This window comes from Coffea arabica, chromosome 8e, assembly GCF_036785885.1.
Source record: "Coffea arabica cultivar ET-39 chromosome 8e, Coffea Arabica ET-39 HiFi, whole genome shotgun sequence".
NCBI classification, from domain to species: domain Eukaryota; kingdom Viridiplantae; phylum Streptophyta; class Magnoliopsida; order Gentianales; family Rubiaceae; genus Coffea; species Coffea arabica.
This window is the reverse complement of record NC_092324.1, coordinates 48,853,920-48,879,213: the sequence shown is the minus strand read 5'-3', so window position 1 is coordinate 48,879,213 and position 25,294 is coordinate 48,853,920. Positions and strand designations below refer to the sequence as shown.

At 38.1% G+C, this 25,294-nt stretch overlaps 2 protein-coding genes across 5 annotated transcripts; one reads left to right on the top strand and one right to left on the bottom strand.

The window, feature by feature from the left end:
- The first annotated feature begins 851 nt into the window (after window positions 1–851).
- LOC113703989 (O-fucosyltransferase 29-like) lies at window positions 852–8,069 on the top strand. The gene is made up of 9 exons (XM_027225557.2): window positions 852–1,663; window positions 3,106–3,196; window positions 3,657–3,733; window positions 3,861–3,949; window positions 4,098–4,287; window positions 5,061–5,242; window positions 5,894–5,996; window positions 6,457–6,785; window positions 7,294–8,069. Exons 1-9 carry the CDS (start codon window positions 1,337–1,339, stop codon window positions 7,697–7,699), a joined length of 1,794 nt encoding a protein of 597 aa, XP_027081358.2. The 5' UTR covers window positions 852–1,336; the 3' UTR covers window positions 7,700–8,069.
- A 1,706-nt stretch (window positions 8,070–9,775) lies between these two features.
- LOC113703757 (protein SWOLLEN 1) lies at window positions 9,776–24,233 on the bottom strand. Of its 4 annotated transcripts, none has more exons than XM_072062255.1 (16): window positions 23,738–24,135; window positions 19,023–20,878; window positions 18,448–18,939; window positions 17,573–17,889; window positions 17,011–17,471; window positions 16,730–16,782; window positions 16,535–16,642; window positions 15,763–16,461; window positions 14,633–15,645; window positions 14,285–14,393; window positions 13,171–13,351; window positions 12,077–12,144; window positions 11,879–11,982; window positions 10,924–11,781; window positions 10,236–10,333; window positions 9,776–10,099 (listed from the first exon to the last, which is right to left on the bottom strand). In XM_072062255.1, exons 2-16 carry the CDS (start codon window positions 20,866–20,868, stop codon window positions 10,093–10,095), a joined length of 6,414 nt encoding a protein of 2,137 aa, XP_071918356.1. In that variant the 5' UTR covers window positions 20,869–20,878; window positions 23,738–24,135; the 3' UTR covers window positions 9,776–10,092. The 4 variants fall into 4 exon arrangements, with proteins under 4 accessions (XP_071918356.1, XP_071918357.1, XP_027081034.2 ...); XM_072062256.1 differs by having other exon boundaries at window positions 23,768–24,089; XM_027225233.2 differs by having other exon boundaries at window positions 14,633–16,461; window positions 23,738–24,233.
- Window positions 24,234–25,294: the final 1,061 nt, after the last annotated feature.

The window sequence follows — 25,294 nt, the reverse complement described above, 5'->3', positions numbered from 1 at the left end:
ATTCAGTCGGTAAATCGGAATTTTTCGATTTTGCACACCCCTACCAATCACAACAAAGTAGGGTGTGGTAGGACACAACAAAGTATGGTAAATAAAGAAATGAGGACCATTTTCCTATATCAAAATATATTGTCATGGTACAATAAATGTTGAAGTGTCCTTTTAGGATTTACTGTTGGAGATTCACGTTATATGTAATCAATTCTTTCTCAAATGCATTTTATTCATTATGATGTTCAAATGCCATTTTCCTACCCACTTCCAATAGATTAGAAAAAGAATTGGAAACTCTCAATTATTTGAGCTACAAGAAAAAGGTTCAATGAAGGAATCAGCTAAGGAAATTACTATCAAAATCCGTTGTAATCTGAGCCTTGTTTAGATCGACTTTTTCAGTACATTTATCTATAAACATTTCAAAAAATAGTAATCTAAATCAAAATTTTGTAACTCCCTCATCTTATCAATTTCGATTATCCAAAAGACTTTCGAATTTAAAACTTAATAGAAATGATATCTCTCCACGCTTGAAAAACTTAAATCCAAATAAATCTCTCCACATCATACTTTTGACACACCCACCCAATCATTAGTAACTCACACAGCAAATTACCAAAGCACAATTGGCAATTATACAAAAGGCTACGCAACAAAAATTATTTTGTCTAAAAATATTTAATCTGCCATCATTATACCTACCCTTATATAGATGGTATTAATTAATTTAATTTAAATAACATTTAGAAACTTCGCTTATTCTTAATCCCTGATAAGCACGTCCCAACCTTTCCGTTGCATCATCCTCTTCACCGTCTCCTTTCACAGTCTCAAAAATAATAAAACTAAAAATCTTTAGATTCGTGTCTCAGCACTGATCGAGCCCCACCATTTCACCCCCTTCTTCCATTCTTTCTCCTCAAAATTTCACCTTTTCCCCTTCTACAGCGCCCCATTTCCACACCCCAAAACACACACTAAAACACCGTTTGAAACACGCGCTGAGGGCTCCCCTCTTGGCCTCTTCTTCTTTACTATCACCCTCCTAAAAGAGAAACTCTGAAAAGCAACACTGACCCACATTTTCAAACGCTCACCAGTAAAATCCCATTAAACAAATCCCAATAAAAAGCCATAAAAGAATTAGGGTTTTGGGACATATGGCATTTAATTGAAAACAAACAGCGGATTCTGCATTTTTCTGCCAAGGGGTACATGTGGTTGATGTCATAAATTAATTTACTAGTAATGAGTAAAAAAGCCGGAAAAGTTTCACTGGTTCCTGAAGCTGAATTTGAATGTAGTTCTACAAGCAAAAGAAGAAGAGTAAGCCATCATCATGGGTGTGGCCAACAAGGCTTGGAAGTATAGTGGCGGAGTAGTAGTCAATAGTTTTGGAATTTTTTGTAATAGTAGTAATAATGTTAATGATAAGGAGAAATTAAAGGTACAGGACCAGCAGCAGAATTGGAGATTGTGGTTCTGGCCATCAAATGCATCTACGGCGGCATCAGCAAGGCGGCCGAAGATCTCATGGTCTGTGAAGGTTTGTGGGGTAATGCTATTTGCTGTTGGGTTGATTTCACTCTTCACTGGACACTTGGCTTCTGATCTTGAATGGTACTCTCAGCGTTTTGGCAAGCGATTTCCCTATCATAAGGAGCTGGTAATCGACTGTCATTATGATTTACATTTTTTACATTTTTATTTGTTTTTGTTCCCATTTTTTTTTCTAGGCTGTTAAATTTCTCTCTTTATTTGTTTTTCAAGTGAAAGTCAAAATATTGTTGCTCAGTGCGTCGCTGTTTTCACTTTAAGAGCGGTTTTTTTCCTTTTTTTTTTGGGGGGGGGGGGGGTTCGGTCTGATTCTTGAGCTTTTGAGTGAAAGTTAAGATTTTATTGGTCACTGGATTTAGTTTGTTGTTTTTGATCGGGAGAGAATCGGAGCTTACGAGCATAATGGGGTTGAATATAAATGTAGTGTTTCAAAGTTTTCATTTTTATCTTATACTGTAGGGGGACTATGAGCAAGATTCTTTCTTTTACCTGTCTTTCACCTCTTTTCTCCCTTCAAAAACCGAGAAGTGTCAGCTTCGGTTTTTAATTTCTGCTTTTCAGGTATTGTGGGGTGAAAGATTTTTCACAGTTTCAAGTAAATGTACTTGCATGAGAATGCACCATTTTAGACCACGAGTATTGTTATGAGCAAGATTATATTTGTTTAAAATTTCTTTTATAATCTTGCCCCAAAACATAAAAGTACTAGATTTACTTTGGATTCTTAGCTGTATGCGATGGTGTGTATCGTTGGAGCAGTTATTTTTGTTTCTGTTTAAGAAAATTAATATATTTCATTCTTAGTAAAAAGAGTTGGACGGATGCTTGCTGTAAAATATCATTTAATGTTCGACTAATAGAATATTAAATGTGTGAATTTTTTGAGAGCTTCATCTGCTATGTGAAACTGTCAACTGATGTATTTTCCCCCTACATGCTGGAGTTGATGTGCTGCTTGCCATTCTATATGAGTACATGATCTTTATTGTTTGATTTGTTTGACTAATGAGCAGAAGTGCTTAATGTGTTTGTCCCTTATCGGTTTTGAGAAAAGATGCTTGCATGCCTTCCAGATTAGATGCTACTTATTCATCTGGAAGAGGATAGGACAAAATAGTTATGTGAACAGTAATTGGAAAGTTTTGCATTTTAATGAGCTTATATTATTCAATTTAGACAGAGCCTTACCTGCTAAAATGACTGATTTATGTGCTATGCTCCCAGCAAAAGTTTTTTTTTTTTTAATTAATTTTTTAATAGTGTAAGTGGGAGATCTTGAACCCAAGACCTCTCACTTACACTCCCTCCCCCGGTACCACCCAACCCATCCCTCCCTTCCCCCCCATTCCCAGTAAAAGGTTATTGTAAATTTTATGTTATAAAAGCAGCTGTACACCAGGAGAGAAGCCATTTTTCTGCTCTCTTAATTGAGGAATTACTTTTATAGGTCCTTGTCTTGTGATATTGTAACTTTTATGCTTGTCTTATCAGTGGAATCTCTTTTTAATGAAATACTACTGATGCTCCTCTATGAACTTGTATATAATGTAGAATGGCAATGGCCGTACAGCAATTGATATTTGGAAATCGAAGTTCTCAAAGTTCTACTATGGATGCAGTGAAAGAGGACGCCATTTTGGCCGTAAGCTGATTAACCCTTGCCTGTACTCGCTTCCAATGTCATGGCATGAATAATATTTGCATCTCCTTTTCTTCAAATATTTGTCTATGTTGTTAGTACACCTACTTGTGTCGTCATACTAGTCCGCTGACCAAAATGGTCTAAAGAGATGGTGCTCTGAGTCAAAGTGCTGTTTCTTTATCTTTTACCCAAGCAAAAAAATGTAATTATCCTGTCTTCGTTTACTTCTTTTCCCTCCTTTTTAATTTGGATTAAAAGGAAATTGAATTTGATGCATTGAGTGATCTTAATTGCTTCCTGGGTAGACGCATCTCCCGTGCCGTATATGGATAAACTCTTTCTTTGCTTTGTAGTCTTCCATGGATGCTTTTCTAGATATGTTCTGTGAGCGGTTTGCTGTTGTACATTTTTCTTTCGATTTGAACTATAATTCAGGCCCTAATTCTGTATTGAACTGTAGCTGCCATTCGTGAGCGATCTTCAAACGGCTATCTACTTATAGCAACTAGTGGAGGGCTCAACCAACAAAGAACTGGCGTAAGTGTGTTTCTCATTGTTGTCTACTCGTCTGGTTTAAAGGCTCATTTATTAGGATTTCTGAATTCTTCAACTTTGTTTCTGTATCTCAATATCCTAAAGTCAAGAATCCATTTCTGCTCTTCAGATAACTGACGCTGTAGTTGTTGCACGGATTCTTAATGCTACTTTAGTTGTACCAGAATTGGATCATCAATCTTTCTGGAAGGATGATAGGTAGGCTGAGATTTCAATTAAATACCATAGCAGGAGGATATGTAGTCTAGTCCTATAGGGGATTTCCACGTGTTTGAATTGCATTGATATTAGTCATGTGAGTATGCTTGTGGTAATGTGTTTATTTGTGAATTGACTTAACATGCAGTGACTTCTTAAACATTTTCGATGTTGACTGGTTCATCTCTTACCTTGGGAAGGACATAACTATTGTTAAAAGAGTTCCAGAAAAGGTAATGAGATCAATGGAGAAACCCCCATATACAATGCGTGTACCAAGAAAGTCAGAACCTGAATATTATCTTGACCAAGTACTGCCTATTCTCTTGAGGCGACGTGTAAGTATGCAAACCAATTATCTTCCAGTATCTTTTAACTCTGAAGAGAGCTTGATCTGTTTACAGGCTTTCACTGAGCTGTTTTCTTGAATTACTCTTCTTACTGCCCACACTATATTTAATTTAGAAGTTTCAAGATTACGAGCTATATATCTATCCAAATTCTAATTACCACAAAGCTTCTGTTGAAGTTTTAGGTCGAAATGAACTGAACAGGGGCAGGATTTGTCACGTTTGAGGCACATTTGGATTGGGATAGGAATTTGAATGTACTCATGCTAACTATAGACTCAATTTTATCACTTATTAACCCTTGCTTAGTAGGTGGATGAGTCAAAGTCTTTGCAATGGCGTGTGGTGAAGACACAGTGACTTGCCTTAATAAAGAGAAGGTGTTGAAGTAGAATGATGGGTTAGGTTCATGGAGGAGATAGTGGCACTGTTGGCAGGGGTGGAATATTTTTTTGATATAGTCTACCTGATTAAAAATGTTCATTTATCGTGTTTGACCATCAGATGTTGTATTAAAGTGCAAGCTGAAAAGCTTGAGCGTTACGATTTTACTTCAATTTCTACTCATTTAGTTCCCAAACAATTCTTTCAGTGATTTTCTAGAGAAAGCAAATATTGAACTTAGACTGTTAATCACCATAGTTACCTGAAAATCTCTGGAAAGCTTGGATGCTAATAGATTAACCTTACTTTCCTAAGTTAAGAAAGAAAGGATGTGTACATTAACTTTTGTATTAACAAACAAGCTAAATTTCATGCAGGTTGTTCAGTTGACAAAGTTTGATTATAGGCTTGCTAATGACCTTGATGAAGAGCTACAGAAACTACGTTGCCGGGTAAATTATCATGCTCTAAGATTTACTAAACCCATAAGGAATTTGGGGCAGAAACTAGTGATGCGAATGCGGAAGATGACCAAACGTTTTATTGCAGTTCACTTGAGGTTTGTCACTCTTACTGTTGCAAGAATAAAATGTTCCACCTGCTATTTGAAGGTTGTAATTCCAGCCATTATAGCTAGACCGGCAATATAGGAATATGTCATTGTAGGAACAAGAGATTCAGAGATGCATAACATTGAAATGTAGATGCAACAAAAAGTTTTTATATTTAATTAAGCTTTTTGCTTCTAAGATATTGATGAATTGCTTAAACTTCTACTTAATATTAAAAAGTTCTATGAAGACTTGTCACCTATTTGTTTGTTTGGTAAAACTTGGTTATTATTTTTGAAGCTGTATTGATTTTGGACGCCTCTTTGAAAGGGATATCTCTAATTTGGTAGATTTGAGATTCATTTTGCTACACAAGCAATATTTTACTTTTTATCAGCCCTAGAAGAGGTAAGTGGCTTGGGGACATTTCTTGAAGAAAATGGCACTTTTGTCAGAATGATGTGATACCAGGTAGACAAGAAATGATAATTTGGATCATGTTTCTGCATTTGTCTGCCCCTAAATTTTCTAACGGTCTTGTTTCATTTCTTAAATGTGGACTATTTACCAGTAGACCCACAACGACAAAAGTATTGAATTTTCATAAAATTTCATCTCTTGCATTTCTGATTTGCTCTTTTTGACTTTGTGTTTGGCAGGTTTGAGCCTGATATGCTAGCCTTTTCTGGGTGTTACTATGGTGGAGGAGATAAAGAACGATACGAACTGGGGGAGATAAGGAAGCGATGGGAGACATTACCTGTGAGATCATGCTTTCAAATGATATTCTTCTTCTCCTTTTTTTTGGGCTTATCTTGTATTAAATTAGCCACTTAATTAGCAAAGTTTGATATTTAACAGATTGAATCTACAACATATCTAAAAGTAGGAATATTTAGAGGCGATAATTTGTTACAGTAATAGGTCTTCGTAACAATGAGCGTGTGAATAAAGGCAAAACATAGGTTTCTTGGCAATGGCCAACTCCAGGTGCCATTGAGTTAAGTGGGTTAATCATGTAATGAGCGTGTGAATAAAGGCAAAACATAGGTTTCTTGGCAATGGCCAACTCCAGGTGCCATTGAGTTAAGTGGGTTAATCATGTAATGAACCAGTTTTGATATTTTGCATGGTTCACGAAGCTATACGACATTTCTCTTTTCTGTTGTAATTTTGACAAGAAGAGTCTTGTAATTTGTTACATTTTTTGTGCTTGCCAAAGGAGCTCAGCCCTGATGAGGAGCGCACCCGAGGGAAATGCCCACTTACCCCCCACGAAGTTGGTTTAATGCTCCGTGCACTTGGGTTCCGGAATGACTCCTACCTGTATGTCGCATCTGGTGAAATATATGGTGGAGAAGAAACCTTGCGACCCCTGAGAGAGCTCTTTCCAAACTTCTTCACCAAGGAGATGCTTGCTGGTGAAGAGTTGAAACCTTTTCTTCCCTTTTCTTCTCGTCTTGCTGCCATAGACTACATTGTTTGTGACGAAAGTGATGTATTTGTCACTAACAACAATGGAAACATGGCAAAGATCTTAGCTGGTCGAAGGTGAGATATTGTCTGTTAGTTGTAGTAATGCTTTTCTGTGATTTCATATTCAGCATTATCTGTTCAAATGTTGGTGAAGTACCAAGAGCTGACACATTGGACTTCCCTTAGCTAAGGACAGTTGTTAGTGCAGAGAATGAGAGAAGATGAAGATGATGTTCTAAGCATGGCTATTGTCAAGAAATAGGATTAAGCTTCTGAAGTAAAACCAACATCTAGGAGCTACTGTGTCAAGCAACAAAAGTTTTAGCATTATGCATGAAATTTCAGCTTTTCTGAAGGCCTAAAATTGTTGTATAATGTTTGCCTAGGTATGATCTGATTTGTTATTCTGCATTGTGCTAAACCAAGAAAGAAAGCTTAGCAAGATCCTTTTGAGCGTAATTAAAATGCATTTAAATGAATAAGTGCAAACAACCCAAGAAGAACAAGAGAATTTGATATTTATCTCAAAATGTTGTCTTATAATGTTAGTTTAACAAAGTTATTCTTTATTTTCATGTCAAAGGAGGTATATGGGGCATAAGAGGACTATCAGGCCAAATGCCAAAAGGCTTAGTGCCTTATTCAAGGCACGAGATAAAATGGAGTGGGATACATTTGCCAAAAAGGTGAAATCATGCCAAAGAGGATTCATGGGAGAACCCGATGAGATGAAACCAGGACGGGGGGAGTTCCACGAATATCCAGCCTCTTGCATTTGCCAGAAACCATTCAACCACTCTGATGTTGTAAAGGATGAGGATGGAGATTGGTCTTTAGAGGATAATTCCATTGCTTCTGATGCAAAATCTAGGTATCAAACTATCAGGCAAGGTGAGGGTAAGTCTCAGGAGTTAATGAAAGCCAGAATAGGAGAAGGGCCAGGATCCCTAGCAGAAGAGAGTGACCATGAGGACTTTCTGTCTGACTAAAAATGTCTCTGGGTCAGAGTTGCTGCAAGGTTTTGGGCTCCAGCTGCAGCTCAGATTTGGCACTTAGAACCCCTTGAGTAACATGTGGATTACCAGGTGATGTGGGTGCATGTATAGCTAGACTGTATCTTCAATCGTGTTGCAATTGTTCATATTAATGTTAAGCACCGTAGTTTGTAGGAGAGGAATGAAGCTATTTTACTTGGTGACGAGACTTTAGCCAGCAATGGCTTCAATTGTTAGCTTACACGTGAAGGAAGTTTTGTGGTCTTTGGAAATAGGCCTTTTCAGGATCCTGCTTGGTCCGTTTGATTCCGTTGTAAAACGCAAGTTGGTAGTGGAAGAAAGATTAAAGGAATAATTTCAGAAACCTCCCTGACATTTCTCACAATATCACTTCGTAAGTTTGTACTGCTGGAAATGACGACATACATAAAGGAATAATTTCAGAAACCTGTCAACGTTTCTCATGATATCATTCAGCACTTCTTAAGTTTTTAAAATTTCACTCACCTTTTTCAGATTGACATTTTTTGTAACATTTTAGCCCATATGAAGGAAATGCAAGAGAGATAAAATTTTTGTTCCAATACTTCCCTTGTGTGGTCGTACGTATGAAACTTGTAACAATAACAAGAATATAAAATAAGGTTGAAAAGTTAAAAGATGAAAATATGAGTGGTTATAGATGCAATAATGAATAATTTTTGCATATGCAACTAAGTATCATCTAATACAACAAATGATATTTTAACCCAAAAAAATATAAGATATTCCTAGATATATATTTTGGTCATTAGATCATGTTTTTATTAGTTTTTTTTTTCTATAAGTAGAATTTATATTACAAATTACACATGAAGAAATTGTTTAAACTTTCAGTACAATTTAAATTACATCACGAGGATTTAAATCTAAAACCTCCTACGTATAATTCCTCTCACCTTACTATTCAACCCAACCCTCCTCCCATATTGGATAGCAATTTGGTTTTTTTTTTCATCTACATTTTTTGGTTTAAAAATTCTCCCTTTGTTTTGGCCTTTTGGTTAAATGGTTGTTGAGAATGCAAGGGTAACGCTGTCAATTTGTGACCGTTGATAGGGATATTTGATCTTGTGAAATTAATAGGAAAAGTAAGTGAAACTTTAAAACCCTCAAGAAAGTTGAATCATATTGTAAGAAACCTTAGGGAGGTTACTAAAAATTATCCAATCCATAAAAGATATACCTTCTTAACCTCCATCGACCATTTTGAGAACACCCTTTTTCTTTATTCATCTGATCTTCAAGACCAGCCCAAAAAGAAGGGGATTTAATACGGGTTACGAGTCCACCAATCCAAACACCGTGTTTATTGCAAATTTTGCGATTGAAATGAATTTTGATCTAATTTAATCTCCACAGTTGAGGTAGATTATGCATTAAAATACTTCTCACAATTCAAACGCAAGTTTTATTGCTAGTTTAACAGATAAACATGGATTTTGCAATAGAAGTACAAGCATTAGAGCTACCCAAAACATTAACAACATTCACCAGAGAAAGTGTAGACCAAACCAGACAAGACTATTCCTAAGATCGCCTATGTGCTTCCCATCAATATCATACCTATAGGCGACGGAAACATGAAAAAGTTGCCATAGGTCTCCACTGGATAATAGTTCCCAACAGCAAAGGGAAGATAAAAAACGGAGGAATTATTACATACCCAAAAGTTTCTTGCACACCTCTTTTATAAATTTTTGCCTACAACACGTACCCGCCATGTAGCCAAAGAGAACATTCTAAAGGTGTGCAAAATGATGTGTAAATACATATCACCCTCCACAAGTTCGGATGATTAACCTAAAGTTCGAGTTCTCTTCCACTTCCATTGACGAGACAAACGTAGTCATAGATGACAACGTGCCAAAGTACAGATCAACTCTATTATTTCAGGTCGATCAACCCTCAACCCCCTCCTAGGTACAAGAGCTTCGTGAGCTCTAATAAGGTAAATTGACAACAAACAAATATTTCGGCAAAGACAATGGAAAAAAGCAAAAGGAATGCTGAAACCTACAGGCAGAAAAATCAACAGAAAGGGCTGCAGCCTGCAAAATGGTATAATTTATCATTCAAAAAATTTCCAAGAAAACTACATAAGTTGATATACAAGCCTACCATGGTTATTGGTTAACTAGACATTCTGTAAGCTAAATCAATATGAACAATTCTAGCTAAATTTTACATCTTCGCAACACCAGGTACTGTGAACCCTCCAACCCAGATCTGCTTCTATGATAAATATTCACAAAATAAATCCTGGGTATCTTGATTGCTAAATGCATATGCTGGTTATTTAAAATCCTTCAGACCCAATTCCATTCAAAGAGCTTCTCGACTAGATGTTATTCCCTGTCACAAAATAATACAAGCCATTACAAGTTAAATACTGCAACATATCCCATAGCATTCTTTTATCTATTCTTTTGGTGGGGAGGAATAAGGGGAGGCCCAGGAAGAAGAATGTTACTTAGAATTCAAGTACTACCTCTTAGATACCGCCCTGTTATGGCTTCTCTGACTTTTGTCATGTGAAACAGATGGAATCTTGGAGACTATGAGTGAACTCTGCAATCCTTCTAATAGCTGTAGATAATCAAACCAAGTATAACTAGGGATCCTCTTAACCCCAAAAGATAAATTGAGATCTACTCTGAGTCAAAGCAAAATATGAGATCACAACTTGGTATAAAAGCCAAAGGAAACTTGTTACGGAACATTATATAGAGTATCAGGAACAGAAAAAAGGAAGACATTAGCCAATTATCAAGATCATATCAAAGCTACAATTCTGTTTACAGTTCCAATTGATTTGATTCCAATATTTATTTACTACTACAAGCCAGCGCACAATGCTCTCATGAACAGACAATCAGAGCAAGGCCCTTCTTTATATGACCTTCTGCAGGCAGAGAGAATATCTATGTTGTATAAATTCAATGACACCAAAATCATAAAAGCAATGTTGCTATTCAAATTTCCCACATTCTTCATTTTCTTTGCATTAACTAATCACTATCTCAAATAAGGTCAGATGGCTGAATATGCACCAAATCTTGATGTTGAGTACAAATTTAAAGCAAAGTAAGGAATTTGATTAAAGTTAAACTGGTTAGGCAAATCTGCTTTTGTGTAGATCCAACTGCAAATATAACAGTTTACATCTTGGTACTTACCCTTGATGTTGGCTGAATCCTGCGATTTGATCTACGGGGTTCAACAGCTTCAGGAATTGGTTTGTCCTTCAACTCAACCTTAGCTGACTTCCCACCAGCAGGCGGAGGTTTTCCTTTCTTCAGCCGCTCAGATTTGGTACCCAGAGTGGCTGCTCTCCTTGGAAACTCTGGGGGAGGAACTTGCGAAGAGGACGATATAGGTTCTTCGGCTGTCTCTTCAACATTTGAAGAGGACACAAAGTCAATAAGATTCTGCTGACCTGAATCATTCTCATCATTGCTGGTTGAATTCTTTGCCAGATCATCTGTTAAGCTTGCATCCTTTGAAGCAGCCAAAGATACCACAGAATTCTCTCTCTGAGGTAATGTTCTAGCAGACAAACCTGGAGGTTTTCCAGACTTAAGACCCCTAAGTTTATTAAACTCAGCTGTTTGCTTTTCCTTTGAATCAATTTTGGAACTACTCTTCCATCCACGAGGTCCTGGTCCTTGAGGCATTAAGTACTTTGTGAATTTCTCTGAGTCATTTGAAGCATTGCTCTTTATGCTACGATCAGAAACATAGTGCTTGCTAACTTCCATAAATTTTCTTTTCTTCCCAGGCTTGGGAACGCCAAAAATAACTTTAGAACCTTCCTTCTGTAAACCAGACCTCACTGTTCTAAGAGTCTCGGGCTTGTTTTCATTCCTGGTACTACCAACGTTGAATACTTTATCACTAGCAGATAAAGGCAGCAACCTTGAATCCTTGGGTTTCCCTGATTCAGCATAATCCACATTCTTTGATATTTTGCTCTTCCCTTTGCCCTCAACAGGAGGACTTCCCAGCTTTATTCGCTTCTCCTGTGGTGTATCACCCTGAAAATTCATAAAGTAAACAAACAAATAGCAACCAATAAGTTGGGGAAATGGAGATTCATGAAAAAATAAATATGAACAAGAAATAGTGTTAAACCTGCAAAGACTCTTTGAAATTTGCCCACTCAATCCACTCCCCATCTTTCCATACAAGGGTTGGCCTGAGATGCCATGCTCTAACAACTGACGTTTTTCCTTGAGCTGCAGAGGAAACACATGAAAAAATTTATCTCTGGAAAAACCAGATCATCTTTTTATGAAACACAAAAATTCTGGGGTGTGCAACCAGAAATACCTGGAAAGTGAACACTCAATGTAGTCTCATCTTTTTTGTTCTTTTCTATAATCACTCCTTCACGCCAGCTAAAAAACATTGAGAAAGCAGGTTCAAAATAGTTAGTCTCTGTGTCAAACAACATGACATCACAGCTCAAGTACAGAGATCTAACAGCAGTTCAAATCTAAGACTTTTTAACTCTCTATTGACAAAGTTCCACAGACAAGATATCACCAAAATAACGCTCACACTATATTTCAAGGAAACCAGAAAAATGAAAATGTATGTTAATAATGTATAGACTCTTAAAAAGAAGCATAATTTCCTCTCCTTTTGTATTGTTTGGCATTTTCCGCTAAATAATTCTGGATGCAAATTCAAGTTGCCGCATCTTTTCCATAAAAGGTCATCCAATATTTTAATGAATTCCAGGTTAAAAGCTTCCTTAGGTTGTCTAAATGAATCATATATCAACAACACAAAAAAAAAATTCATGAACAAACATGCGCACACACTCGACTCTCATTGTTTGACAGTGCTCAGAATGAAGTCTACCGTAACTGACATGTTAAGACGTACAAAAATTACACAATGGAAGAAGGTTTGGAAAAAGAAGGAAAAACACATCCCATGAAGATAGCTCCCTCCCTCTTCCTGTCACCAAAAATCTTTCTGCCTTGGTCTATGATTTGAGGCACCTAAGTTACATTTACTAACAAGATGACAACACTTGCAGTGAAACATTCTCCTTTCTGAATGCAACAAAGAGTCTATGAAGGCAATAACTTGAAATATAAACACCCATTTATTTATTTCTCTGTCATTTTGGTAGATAAACCTCCTGTGATTTGCCATTAACATTCTCAACCATCAAGAAGACAAATCATGAAAATTTACCAATACAACCACAACATGCAGAACTTATTGGGCACATTAGGCAGGGAAACTGTCACCAGAACATCTAAATAGGAAGTAATCACGACAATTGGTAATAAAACCTATTAAATAACCTACGACAAGGAAAAGGACTTAAACTGTTCACTCTACTATAAACCACTAGCAAACATATTAAAGCTCCAAAAATATTCACAGAGAGATGTAGGGGATCTCACCAATTTTCTATCCATGCATCAACTCTGTCATCAACAGACCAAGTATAATCTCTTGCAGCTGCTCTCCGCCTCTTCCTTGTCCCTTCAGATGTTATGCTAGTCATAGGATGGGCAAGCCGTATTCTTGGCTGTTTACTCCCTTCTGCTTCAAGTGGTATCCACTCCTTCAGTTTTGCTGACCCTACACCGAGAATTAAGAATAAATATTCTATAATAGTTGAATATACTACAGATATACTTTATCAAGAACAGTTTTGCCAAACCAAATGTCACCATGCCATAAACCATGCTCACTGTGCATAACTAAAATCCTAGCAGGTCAAAGACCGATTATACGAAATGCAGAGCCTTGTATGATAACCTGACTCTAGCTTTTATGAAGCCAAAATATTACACAAAGGACTTCTTAGATTCTCACCACAATCTGATGCTTGGCAAGAATGGATAGTTGAGTCTGCCTATAATTTTAAAAGAATTAATGCATGGACTTTGTGATAACAAGGTATGCATGACAAGTTTCTTGAGAAAGTAAGGTGTTTCTAGTTATACACCAATGCAATGTTATCCTCCAATACTTTCCTCTTCCCTTCGGGGAAGGGGCTAACACACCAGGATTTTAGTCTGTGTGACAAAACAATCAACTTTCACAGTGGTATGTCTGAGGCTTTTATTTAAATTGCAAGATTTATTCCATGACCACATTGTCCAACTTTCTGAGATAAGTTTCCTCCATCTCTTCAACTGGTTGGGCAAATAGACAAGCACTCTGCATTGTGCTATAGGAAAAAAGGAAGCCACTCAGACATGCCACAGATTTCACTCAATGAAAGCTTTCTGATATTAGCCTAAATAGGTAGGCATAGCTTCAGTTGGAACCGATATACTGTAACAGGGTTGCTCGTGTCAGCCTGAATGGTTGTCAGACACAAGGAGATATAAGAAATTATAGACTCGAGATGATATTAAAATGCGAATTGAGCGGTCAACCTGGAATTTAACACTAAGGTGATAGTGAGGTAACATTCCTAAAACTTAGCACTCTGCCTAACGTCCCACGGTATGTGTCTCAAATATGATGCATGTCATACTGAAACATGTTGCATAGGGAGCTTACCTTCATCTGATTCCAAATCAGTGTAGCAAACCAAGGCTTTTCCATCCTTCAAACTCAATACGTTGGCAGAAAACCAGGCTCCAGTGAAATCCCCATTGTCTTTGAAAACCTTGAATAAAAGGCAGCTAACTGAATAACATATCTCAGATGTTAAACATTATAGACAAACATCATAGTTTATTTATATCCTTTAAGACAAATAGCGTACAGTTTTGAAGAATATCATAGCCCATGAAACAAGGATCAAGAAAACTTAAAGAGGCAGGCATTCAGCAAATTGAACATGCCAGTCTTAAACTGCAATAAATTGCAAAAATCCAAAATTCTAGACCGTTAAAACCTACATACCTCAACAAGGCTACTCTCTTTTATGCCATTGTCATTAAAGGTAACAATCATATTTTCATCTGCCATAGATCTTGATCCGATCACCGCCTCATGAACATCATCTGTAGCCTTCCTTGAATCTGATGCTCTACGACTCTTTTGCCCTCTAAAATCCTTTTCAACTCGAGTGTCAGTAGCAGAAATGCCCTCACCTCCCTTATTGTGGTTCTCCTTGGATGTCTCTTTAGGGAAAGGTGAAACACCATTGTTTCTAGTATGTACCTCCTTCACTGAGTGGTCCAGAACAACATCACCCACTTCCTCAACACTGTTGATGCTCGACTTATTTCCAACCATGTTTGACTTGGCACCCTGCCCAGAAGGTAATTTTGCACCTTTCCAATAATTTTCTGGACCAGCCTCAACCAATTTACTAATAGGCAAAGGATCACCCATTGCAACAACTTTCCCTGCTTGTGATACAGCTTCTGCTGCCAATTCAGCAGCTTTTACTATGGCATCCAAATTTTCAGCATGCCTTGAGGCGGCTGAAGCAGCCTCAATCTTCTTCCTAGCAGCTTCCCTAGCAGCAAAGATGATTGAACTAGAACCATTATTTCCGTCCCCAACCTTCAGAATTGATGCAGGAGTTGCATTCCCCACATTGTTTACAAAACCAGGAACAGATTGTAAGTTAACTTGAGTTGGATGTTGAGTCCCACTGGAGATCAATGCCTCATCAGCCATCAGTTTGGCTTGGAGAGCAACATTTGATGCAATCTTAGCAGCAGCAGCTGCAGCCTTCGCAATAGAAGCAGCTGCTGCTATTGCAACAGCTGCAGATGTTAGCTTAGCCTCAACATCAGCCGTCAAGCCACAATTATTGTGTTTCTCCAATTGACACCATACATTCTGGCAGTGAGAAACTGCTATAGCAGCATGTGCAGATGCCTCTTCTGCCTGCAGTTTAGCCTCCTCCACCTTTGCAATGTCCTCTGGTTTCAAGGGCCTCTTTTCAGGAAGTGATTCCCCACCTTTTGGGTGATCAATGGTGGAAACAGAGGACACAGTTGTGAGAGGCTTATCTGAACTGCTCTTAAGCACAAAATTGGACAGGGTAGTATTAGCAACGGATGTAGAGATATTAGTACCAGCAGGAGCAGGTACCAGCTCCGTGTGATGTCGAGGAACCAAAACACCCTGCCCAAGATCCTCCACCGCATGAACTTTTCTTGATGCATCATTATTGAATGCTGGTACAGCTGATCCTGTCTGAGTCACGGGCACTGATTTCTGGCCAATATCCTCAGTAGCAGAAGTCTTCTTTCTTTTTCTAGATTTTGGATCAGTAGAATGCGGGCCATGTGAACCTGAGACTTTTTTCAAATCATGAGCTGTGGGATCAGGCGAAGCAAGTTTTGTAGTGGAAGAAACTGAAACAGATGACTCTTTGATGGGTGTTAATTTTACTGTTTCTGTAAGGGGTATTGGAGGAAACCGAGCACTGACATCTACAGCAGAACTTTGTGCAGAGGAAACCCATGAACCAGGGAAAGGGGGCTGCGATGCCCAAGAAGTTGTATTTCCACCAAAGTTACGCATAGGCGGTGTCTGATAAGCATGCAAAGGAGAAAGTGCCTGATAATCAAGAACAGGACCTCTAACCATGTTATTGGTTGCCAGAGCATCACAAGAGGGCGTAGGTATGTTCCATAGAGGTGAAGAAAGAGGTATCATTGGATTAACAACAGGAGAAGGGCCACTCTTGCTGCTCACTCTAGCAGCAGGTGTTGAAAGAACCTTGTTTTGGCTCAAACCCTGTATATTTCCCTGCTCTGAAGTTTTAGGACCTACATTGGAGCAAATTGGAACACGCTTCAGCAACAACAAAACCTTAAAAAACCTCAAAAAGTCATGAAGTACCTGAACGTGATTGTACAGGGGTCTCAGAGCTGCCTGGATGCAATTTTGGACCATGCAGCCTTTCCAAACATGCCCGCCAAGCAGGCTCCCAAAAGCTCCTCCCTCCTTCTGTTAGTGAAAAGCTTCAAGCTAGTTACCACAGATGCTAACAGATACATGCAGGTACGAACAAAATAAAAGGAAGAATATACGAACCACACATCCCAAATGCCGAAACCATACAAGCTTCATCAGGTGCTACTCCTTGTCTGCACCATCACAATTTCAAAATATAGTTAAATCAAATGCCAGCAGGTAGACATGACATAAGACTTTTGTATAAAAGTTCAGGAACTGCAAGAGAAAGGTATCAGGAAAAGAAACCAGACTCAGGTCTTATTTGCGGACAAACATAACTATGCCTAATGACCAGAATCTATTCACTTTCTTCACATGCCATATTGTGTATGTATCTTTGATTTCAGTATAGGACTCACATCAAGGACCCATAAACAAAAATTTGCGCCCGTAATTGCACTTGCTGTAGATCTGTAAAAGGCTGCTGAAAGAATAAAGATACTTGAGCTGAAGTGTTCAAATCTGGTAAACTTGATACAGAAACAGGAAGAACCACGCCTTGCTTTGCTCCACTGCGTTCCACGCTTGTCACTTCTAATTGCTTAAGTTGACAACTTCCTGTTGAGCCAATGGGTGCTGATAATCTGTCCCCTCTCTCTGAATGCTTCAGTGGGGCTGTTTCCTTCAAAGGATTTCCCTTTCTAGCATTTTCTTTCCCTGATTTTGCAGAGCTGCGCCTCGTTTTTCGCTCAGAGGTGCCTTTGGCAACCTGGGGTGGTGCCCCCTTATCAGGTGTTTGTTGACTTCCATGAGAAATTTCCTGCACTACTATAGGATCTACTTGGCTTCCCCCAGATGTCGAAGGGAATTTATCTACGACCTTCAACAATATTTGGAAGACAAGGAAAAAGAAACAAAAGATTATGTAATTTGCAAGACAATAACATCTAAACAAGTATTTAGGATAATGCAGTTACATACTGTGGATCTTTTGTGAGCTTGAATATGCGGATCTGACTGCCAACCCTTGCTAGTTCCTCCCTCTGGAAGACGTTCCAAGGGACTGACATCAAAGGCAAAGCTCCCCTCATCTTTGGAGGCAACATTCACTTGTAAAGCTATGTCACTTGATGAAGTATCACCATCATTTCTTTCTTTGCAGTCAGAGGGAGGGAAATTCTTAGTCATGCCCCCAGTGACACCTGCTTGCTTATTCATCTCACATTCAGAAAGTTCAGGGACACCAATACCATCCGAAGTATCATCAGGTTTCTCAATTGCTGGAGAAATGCTTCCACCTGCAAGAGGGAAAAAAATTCAGATGATAGGGAAGATAATAACAGATAAATGACCCTAAAAAGAAGAATAACAATAATCCGCACAATAGCAGAAGATCACAATTATTTGAGACAAAGCAACTTCTAAGACTACTGGACGAGCACCTGCAATTAAAATGCATCTCTCCAAACCACACACACACACAAAAACCCATAATATTTGATCTGAGTGATAAACAACCCGGGGTACTTTTTGATTAACATTTGCACTCAAAATTTAAAGCAACTCATCAACTGAAGAACAAAGATAGTAATTTTCGCCCTTCTACAACGTATCTAGTATGGGTAAGATGCTATCTGCAAACTTCATACAAAAGATTGTGTTAGGGAGAAAAACCATGGAGGCCACTACAAAATTCAGTTTCTACGTCATAGCTCAAAAGCACTTTTTGGCATAACCAGAATTTAATGAGCTCGAGATCCAAAGCACTGGGTTTAGAAGTCACATCATTCACAAACTGCATAAAATGGGTGGTAAAAAAAAAAAAATTTTAAAAAGAAGAGAGATAATAAATCAACCTTGAACTTCAGAAGATGCTGCTACGCGCTTTTTTTCTTTCTGTGGTTCATCAGGGTTTAGGTTCTCTACTACGTCAGCACCTTCTCCCACTTTTGCATTTGGCTGACAATGAACCAACAGCTCCACTGAAGCTCTTTCAGCAACCACTTGCTCGACATTAGATGCTGCAGCAAATGTCTCAGCCAGTATCAGACTGGCAGAGGCATTAGCTTCATCTGACGCTGCTTCTGCAACTAAATCCTCAGTTCTAACAGCCTTGGCTACAGCATCAGGGTGCTGCTGGGTTGCCTCTTCCACAGGCTCCCCCAACAATGATCTACCAGCATCTATTGGGGCTTCCATTTGCATCCCTCTTTTCCCTTCAAATTGATCACTCTTCTGCTCCATAATCTGATCAGCAACTTTAGTACTAGCAGCAACACTAAGCAAGGGAACACCCACAACTGTGTCAGGTGATATTTGGTCTGCACCTTCCACCTCACATTTTGAATCTGCAAAGGATGAGAAAAAATCAGGGACAATATTGAGTTGAAATCAAGAAATAGACACAAAAGCCACTTTTTTGGTGAAATACCCTTTTCTTTAGTGACTGAAGCGTCAATTTCTGTTCTAGAAGCTGTCTCAACATTCTCCCCAGTTTCAGCCAGAGGTGATGATCCAACCACCTTCCCATCATCAAATGACTCAACAGAATCATGGTCCATTTTACCTGAATCAGAAGTCATCTCTTCACCACCCTTTTCCTGGATTGACACAACTTGTACATAATCGTGAACGTCAACCTGCATAGAGGACAAAACTTCTCCAGAAATATCCGCAGAACCAGCTTGCCTTGGAGGCACCACATATGCTGCATCACTAGAATCCTCATTGTGGACGCCAGCAGCGTCATTTCCATGCTTAGTATCCACACTTATGACACCACAATCTTCTCCAACAGTAGTACATGTCTGTTCCAAAACAGTGACATCATCTGCATGTTTAACGACCTGTTCACTGTGTTTGGAAGATTCAAATTGCATTTCAGATACCATAGGTGTCTCCATTTCAATGACAGAGGACCCTATACCCGTATGGCTAGTGCTTCCAATATGATCATCATTTTTATTGACCAAATTGCTATTTTCATGAGAAATCTGCACATCACATACTTTCTCAGAAGAAATAACATTAGTCTTTGTGTCCCTAGCACCAACAGGACACTCGTCAACAATGCCATCACTACTTTGACAGGTCACTAATGACTTCTCAACCAACATGCTTCTACTCTCAAATTGTAGTCTGATCTCCATGCCCTCTGAAAAGCTGTCAGCCTGAGCGGGTTGAAGAGAACATACCTCCTCATTGCATCCTTCATCCGTCAGCAAATCAGAATTTCCTACTGGCGGAAGTCTGGAAGGTTCCTCTAAGTCACTGGCAGTCACTTCAGCTGCACATTTCTCTACAGCTTCCACATTTGAATCAACCTGATGCGGACAACGGAGGCCAGTAACACATGTTTCTGCAGATATCTCACTGAATTTTTGGTCATCCATGACAGAAACATTATCTTTTACGCTGCAGTCCTCAGATCTATTATCCGTTGAACCAGTAGCACTTTCAAGATGTACATCACATGCCATACTCTGATTACTCAACTTCTCAACACTCACAGGAACATCCTTTGCAAGGCATTCTGCATGTTGAACCTCAACCTCAGAAATAGAAGGATCTTGTTGCATTTTTTCATTTAAAGATTCATTGACTGAAGTGCATATTTCTCTTTGATTCTCATCTAAAGACTTCATGTCAATGCCTAAGTTTTCGTCTGTCACACCTATACTACTTTTTTCACTAGTAGCACCTGAAGATGCATGAGCTAGAAAGTGAACCTCTTTCACCGGAGAGGTAGATTTACCACACGCATCCTCCACCCCCGGGTTCTCACTCAATTCAGAAAATTTTCCTACAACCTCAGCTGGGGGTAATTCCAAGTTAGAATCTTCAATTTTATCTATTTTATCATCCATTTGATTGGGTATGCTAGGAAATTCATCACCAGCATCAGATTTCTTAATGGTAGATTCCCCTGGGATCATTTCTTCCTGCCCAACTGACTTCAATAACATTTCAACAGATTCGGATGAAGTTGCCTCAGACCAGACATTGTTATGCCTTGGTATGGGGCATGAATCAGCTGCACTTGAACTAAACTCTATTCCACTACTTCCACGAGAAAAGTCCTCAATCCACTGGTTATCTTCCTGACTTGGAATGCCAAGAAAAACTTCGTTCTCAACCAAACTGTCAAATCTTAGATGCCCCTCATCAAAGTCAAACTTGGGAAGAGCATATGGACGTAGAACAGGAGAGACTTTGGAGTTTTCTTCACCAACTAATTGAAAACCCTGGCCTTGATAAACATTGTCTTCATTGTCCATTGGTATATCCCTAAGAAGAAAAGATATCAGTAAGAGCAGAAAAAATCCTTTTCATTTTACAGGCTCATCACCAAGACTAGAAGAGCATTGCTATGAAAGCAATTTATACACTTTTGTATACCATCCAAATGTCAAAGCAAAAGATGTATTCCTATTAAATAAACAGAAAACTGTTCTTTGAATAACCATCGCAGAAGAATTTCAAGGAACAACTTAATCTCTTACTTCAAGAGTCTGTGAAGCCCACATTAAAATTAAGGAAATGTAAACCCAGAGGAAAAGCAATACTAAATTCCAAAAACAATTTATGACAGGAGTTTGAAAATTCACAACATAAACAAAGCAACTACATTAGAATCTCCATCCCAACTGAACTCTCAGTTCTCATCTACTGCTAATAAAATTACTTGCCTCAAAATAAATACCACAGGAAACCCTAAAGGTTGTCAAATCCTAATAGAACAAAATCTCAAGCTCCAAATGAATATTAATCTGCAAGTTCTCTGCCACCCAAACATACAGAAACTGTACAATTTTTTTTTTAAAAAAAAAAAAAAAAACTGCACCAACAGGGTATAAACCAGTCAATGAATAAGATGAAACCAGAAAGCCAAAACCGGTCAGACATTTCTAGCAAAGATCAACTGCCTTGTTCCTTGCTATTTCCAAGACCAATCACAGCACTCACAGTGAAAACTTTACAATCCAAGAGATGAGGGAAACAAGACTAATAAAAAAAACAATGCTAATAACTTGAAGTCCCTTCCACCCACACCTCAAAAAAAGGAGATATAAAGGAAGAAAGAGGAAGGCAGGAAACTATGAAACTCGTTGCAAACATATAACAGACTGTCAGTGAAATCCTACACAATACAATTCAAGACTCAATTTTCTTTGCATCTTGCAGCAATCTGTTGTTCCCAAAAAAGGGATATGTTTAACCATGTTCAGGGAAATTTTCATTTATAAACCATATTCCTATGTTCAGACATAAAGTATAGCACCCATTTACGCTGTATTTTTCAACCTTACTAGCACTCATTAATGGGCTCTAACAGCAACATATAGCACAAAAGCAAGTCTAGACAAACAAAATAAAACTTTCATTTGTTTGTCAAGAATATTGATTCTTCCATTCATAAAGTTCCTCCATAGATGTAAATGTTGAGCTATTTGAGTTGTTTTCAAACAAATACAGTTTGCAGAAGAAGAAAATGTGGTTGAATGACACTCTTTTAGGTCACCTAAAATTTTCTAGTGATTTCCAAACATTCTAATCAATAAAGCCAATGAAATCAAACAAAAGCAATTCCAAAATAGTTTCTAATAAAATTTAAAAAAAAAGGAGAGAGACTCTTTAAAATGCAAAATGCAACCAACATTTCCCTTTTTCCTGCCTACTATTAGGGATAAGTTCTCAATCACACAGGATGCACTCTTTCAAGAAATAAGAGAAGGATTGCTATCCTCTTCTAATGCCTTCATACAGAAACTGAACTTGAAACACAAACAATTAATAGACCTCCACATGGTGCTTTTATGATTAACATTCTGAGAGAGCGGGGAGGAAGAGATACCGAAGCAAAAAGTATATCAAGCCAAATCACCATATCAATGCCAAACTTCACATCGAGCCTCATTAAATAATCCAGAATTTTCAGAAACCCTGAACCCAATGCCCAACCAAAAAAACAATTCACTGCAATCACCGCATTCCATACATAGAATACTGGCAAGTCAGCAGTAAGCCCAACTCCCTCCATTCATCAAACTCTTCCTCATCACACAAATGGGATAAAAAAAATATTTACCATGATTTTGCCTTAAAGAGAAATGGAGCTAATGTCATCAGCAAAAATCAAGAAATGGAGCTTGTTACAGAATCATTACCCAATGTCATCAGCAATTAAGAACCCCAAGATTCCAATTGCCAGAGTTATCTAAAACCATTAAGTCAACAATGAAGACTCAGTCCTGTAAACAAAGCCTACCATTTCCTTAATACCAACTCCCAGAAAAAAGACCCAAAAATTTTAATTTGCTTAAGCTACTCTTCAACTCGTGCCCACCCATGGATAAAAGAGACTAGATAGGATAAGAGGCAAGGTTTAGAATACTATTCAACAAGTCTCGCATCTTAAGACCTCTTTAAACTAAAAGCCAAATGCAGTGAAAAAAAAAAGTCTTGCTGCAACACCCAACTTCCACATTAATTCTTCCTACTGAAGCACAGCGGATCAGAAAAAGAAAGAAACAATATTCACTTTTTTTTGGGTGAAATTACACTTCCACTCTTCACCACCATCCAATAAAAAATGCTGCTTTTTAAAAATTTACTGCCTTCCATTTTCATCATAAATCAAGGGTGCCTGAGATTCAACCCTATTGCCACATTACACAAGTAAAAGGTCATTGAGCAACATTAGCTCGCCCCAACAACATTGCAAGTCACTCTACACTAACCCAAATAATAGCTGCTTTGACTAATGCTCCATCCACCCCCCCCCTGGCCCTCCAACCAAAGAGAACAAAGTACAATATCAAATCTTCCTCCATCACTATTCACTGTGACTGAGAACAAAAAAACGAAAAGGATAAAACAAAAAAGCAATGGAAAAATCCTAACTTTAGCCAATAAACACCAACCTTTGACCTATAATTGTCGTTAATTTAAACAAAACCCTAAATACTAAAGTACCAAGTTCATCAACTAAATGACAGCTAGAGCAAAACCTAATACAAATTATCATATTCCAGCCCCAAAAATCAACCCTAATGTACAAATAGTAATACAAAAATAAAATAAAGCAATAAAAAAAATATAAAAGCAGTGTCACAGATATAACACCATGGAGGAAATGAAGAGTACCAGAACAAGTAGTAAGTCTAGAGACGCTACCTCCCTCCATCCGGCGAATCCTCACCGTCGATCAACTCTACCCCCAAAACTCTTCTGCTTCATAACCAATCCCCCCAAATTCGTAGCGTCTTCCCCTTTCCTTAAAACCCCAACCCCTCTCAACCCAAAACCCTAACTCCTTCCCCCAAAAAAAAACGACGTCGCAGCAACTCAAAAGTCCACTCCGCTACACCTCAACTTTATTATGTTTTCTGATAGCAAGAAGAAAAATGATAAAGTTGGTCTGCGTCTCTCTCTGTGTGAGTGCTCGTTTGTGTGTCAAACTGAGTGTGTGTGAGTGTGTGTTTTTCTTCAGATGTTTAGAGAGAGAGAGAGAGAGAGAGAGAATGGATGATGGCGATCGATTCTGAGAGAGGGGTTGAAAAATCGATGGGGAATCGGACGGGGGTTGGACCGAGCGGAATATAGAATGACGTGGTGGAATTTTATTGGTGAAGGTGTCAATAGGGACCAATGGTTTTTTACTGTTTAGGTGTAGGTGTTCGGTGTGGTGTTTCGGTTACGGATAGGTGAGGGAGTTGATGTGACAGCCTTAGTCACTTAATTGATTGGTTGCTTCGGTTGCAGAATTCATTTCATAAAGGCACGAAATTTGAAAGCGGTGAATCAATGATGAATGGAAGAGCAAATTATTCGGAGACCACTGAACCCATTCAATAGTAGAGTTTTAACTATTCAACTTATGAGAGTATATATTTACCCATTAAATTATCAGAGTTGCAAATTTTAGGCCATTTTATTTGTCTTTACTATTAAATCTGCCAAATCTAAAAGTCGCAAGAATCATGAAACATAACAGGATCTGGTAGGCTTCAAGGTGGAAATAAATTGAATGGCTCAAAAATTATATTTTTGATAGTTTAGTAAGTAAATACATACACTTAAAAATTGAGTTATCAAAACTTTACTATTCAAAAAGTTTAATGACTATTTGTATAATTTGGCGATAATTTCAGAAACCTCAAAACCTCCCTTGAGGTTTCTGACAATTTCATTTACCTCCCCTGAGGTTTCCACAATTACACTGACCTCTCCTGGCAGAACTTGGGACCAAATTGCTGACATCATATAATGCAAAATTACTATTATACCCAAGACATTGTGTGTTATTATAAGACTGAAATCTGATAAATAAGTCATTAGGGTCCAAATTAAATCTTTTAATTTCATTAACCAAATTACCAGTTGGAATCTTGCTAATCAAAAAAGCATTTAACCAGCTGGCGTCAATTTCGTTCACCAATATGGCACCATTTTGTTGATTGACACCAGGAACAACACAACAAACTAGTCTTTTATATATTGTGAAGAAGGCATCAAGAAGAAAAAAGAAAAATAAAAAGAAACATAATGAAGATGGAAGCTGAAGAAACCTGCATACATCTTCGGGTTTTGATTCTAATAAAGTGCTGGATTTTTAGTCATTTCAGTCCTCTAGCTGCAATGAATTGAATTAATTATTGTCTAAGAAATGGTTATTTGTAATTGTTAACTCATTAATCATTT

What these genes read in the sequence shown, in the direction of transcription:
- LOC113703989 (XM_027225557.2), top strand. Translation starts at nt 1,337, where the DNA reads ATGGGTGTGGCCAACAAGGCTTGGAAGTATAGTGGCGGAGTAGTAGTC. An exon ending in TTTATTGCAGTTCACTTGAG is followed by an intron (nt 5,243 to 5,893) that starts GTTTGTCACTCT and finishes TGTGTTTGGCAG; the next exon opens with GTTTGAGCCTGATATGCTAG. An exon ending in AAGATCTTAGCTGGTCGAAG is followed by an intron (nt 6,786 to 7,293) that starts GTGAGATATTGT and finishes TTCATGTCAAAG; the next exon opens with GAGGTATATGGGGCATAAGA.
- LOC113703757 (XM_027225233.2), bottom strand. Translation starts at nt 20,868, where the DNA reads ATGGACAATGAAGACAATGTTTATCAAGGCCAGGGTTTTCAATTAGTT. An exon ending in TTTGTTTATGGGTCCTTGAT is followed by an intron (nt 16,783 to 17,010) that starts GTGAGTCCTATA and finishes GTGATGGTGCAG; the next exon opens with ACAAGGAGTAGCACCTGATG. An exon ending in CCCTGTACAATCACGTTCAG is followed by an intron (nt 16,462 to 16,534) that starts GTACTTCATGAC and finishes GCTCCAATGTAG; the next exon opens with GTCCTAAAACTTCAGAGCAG.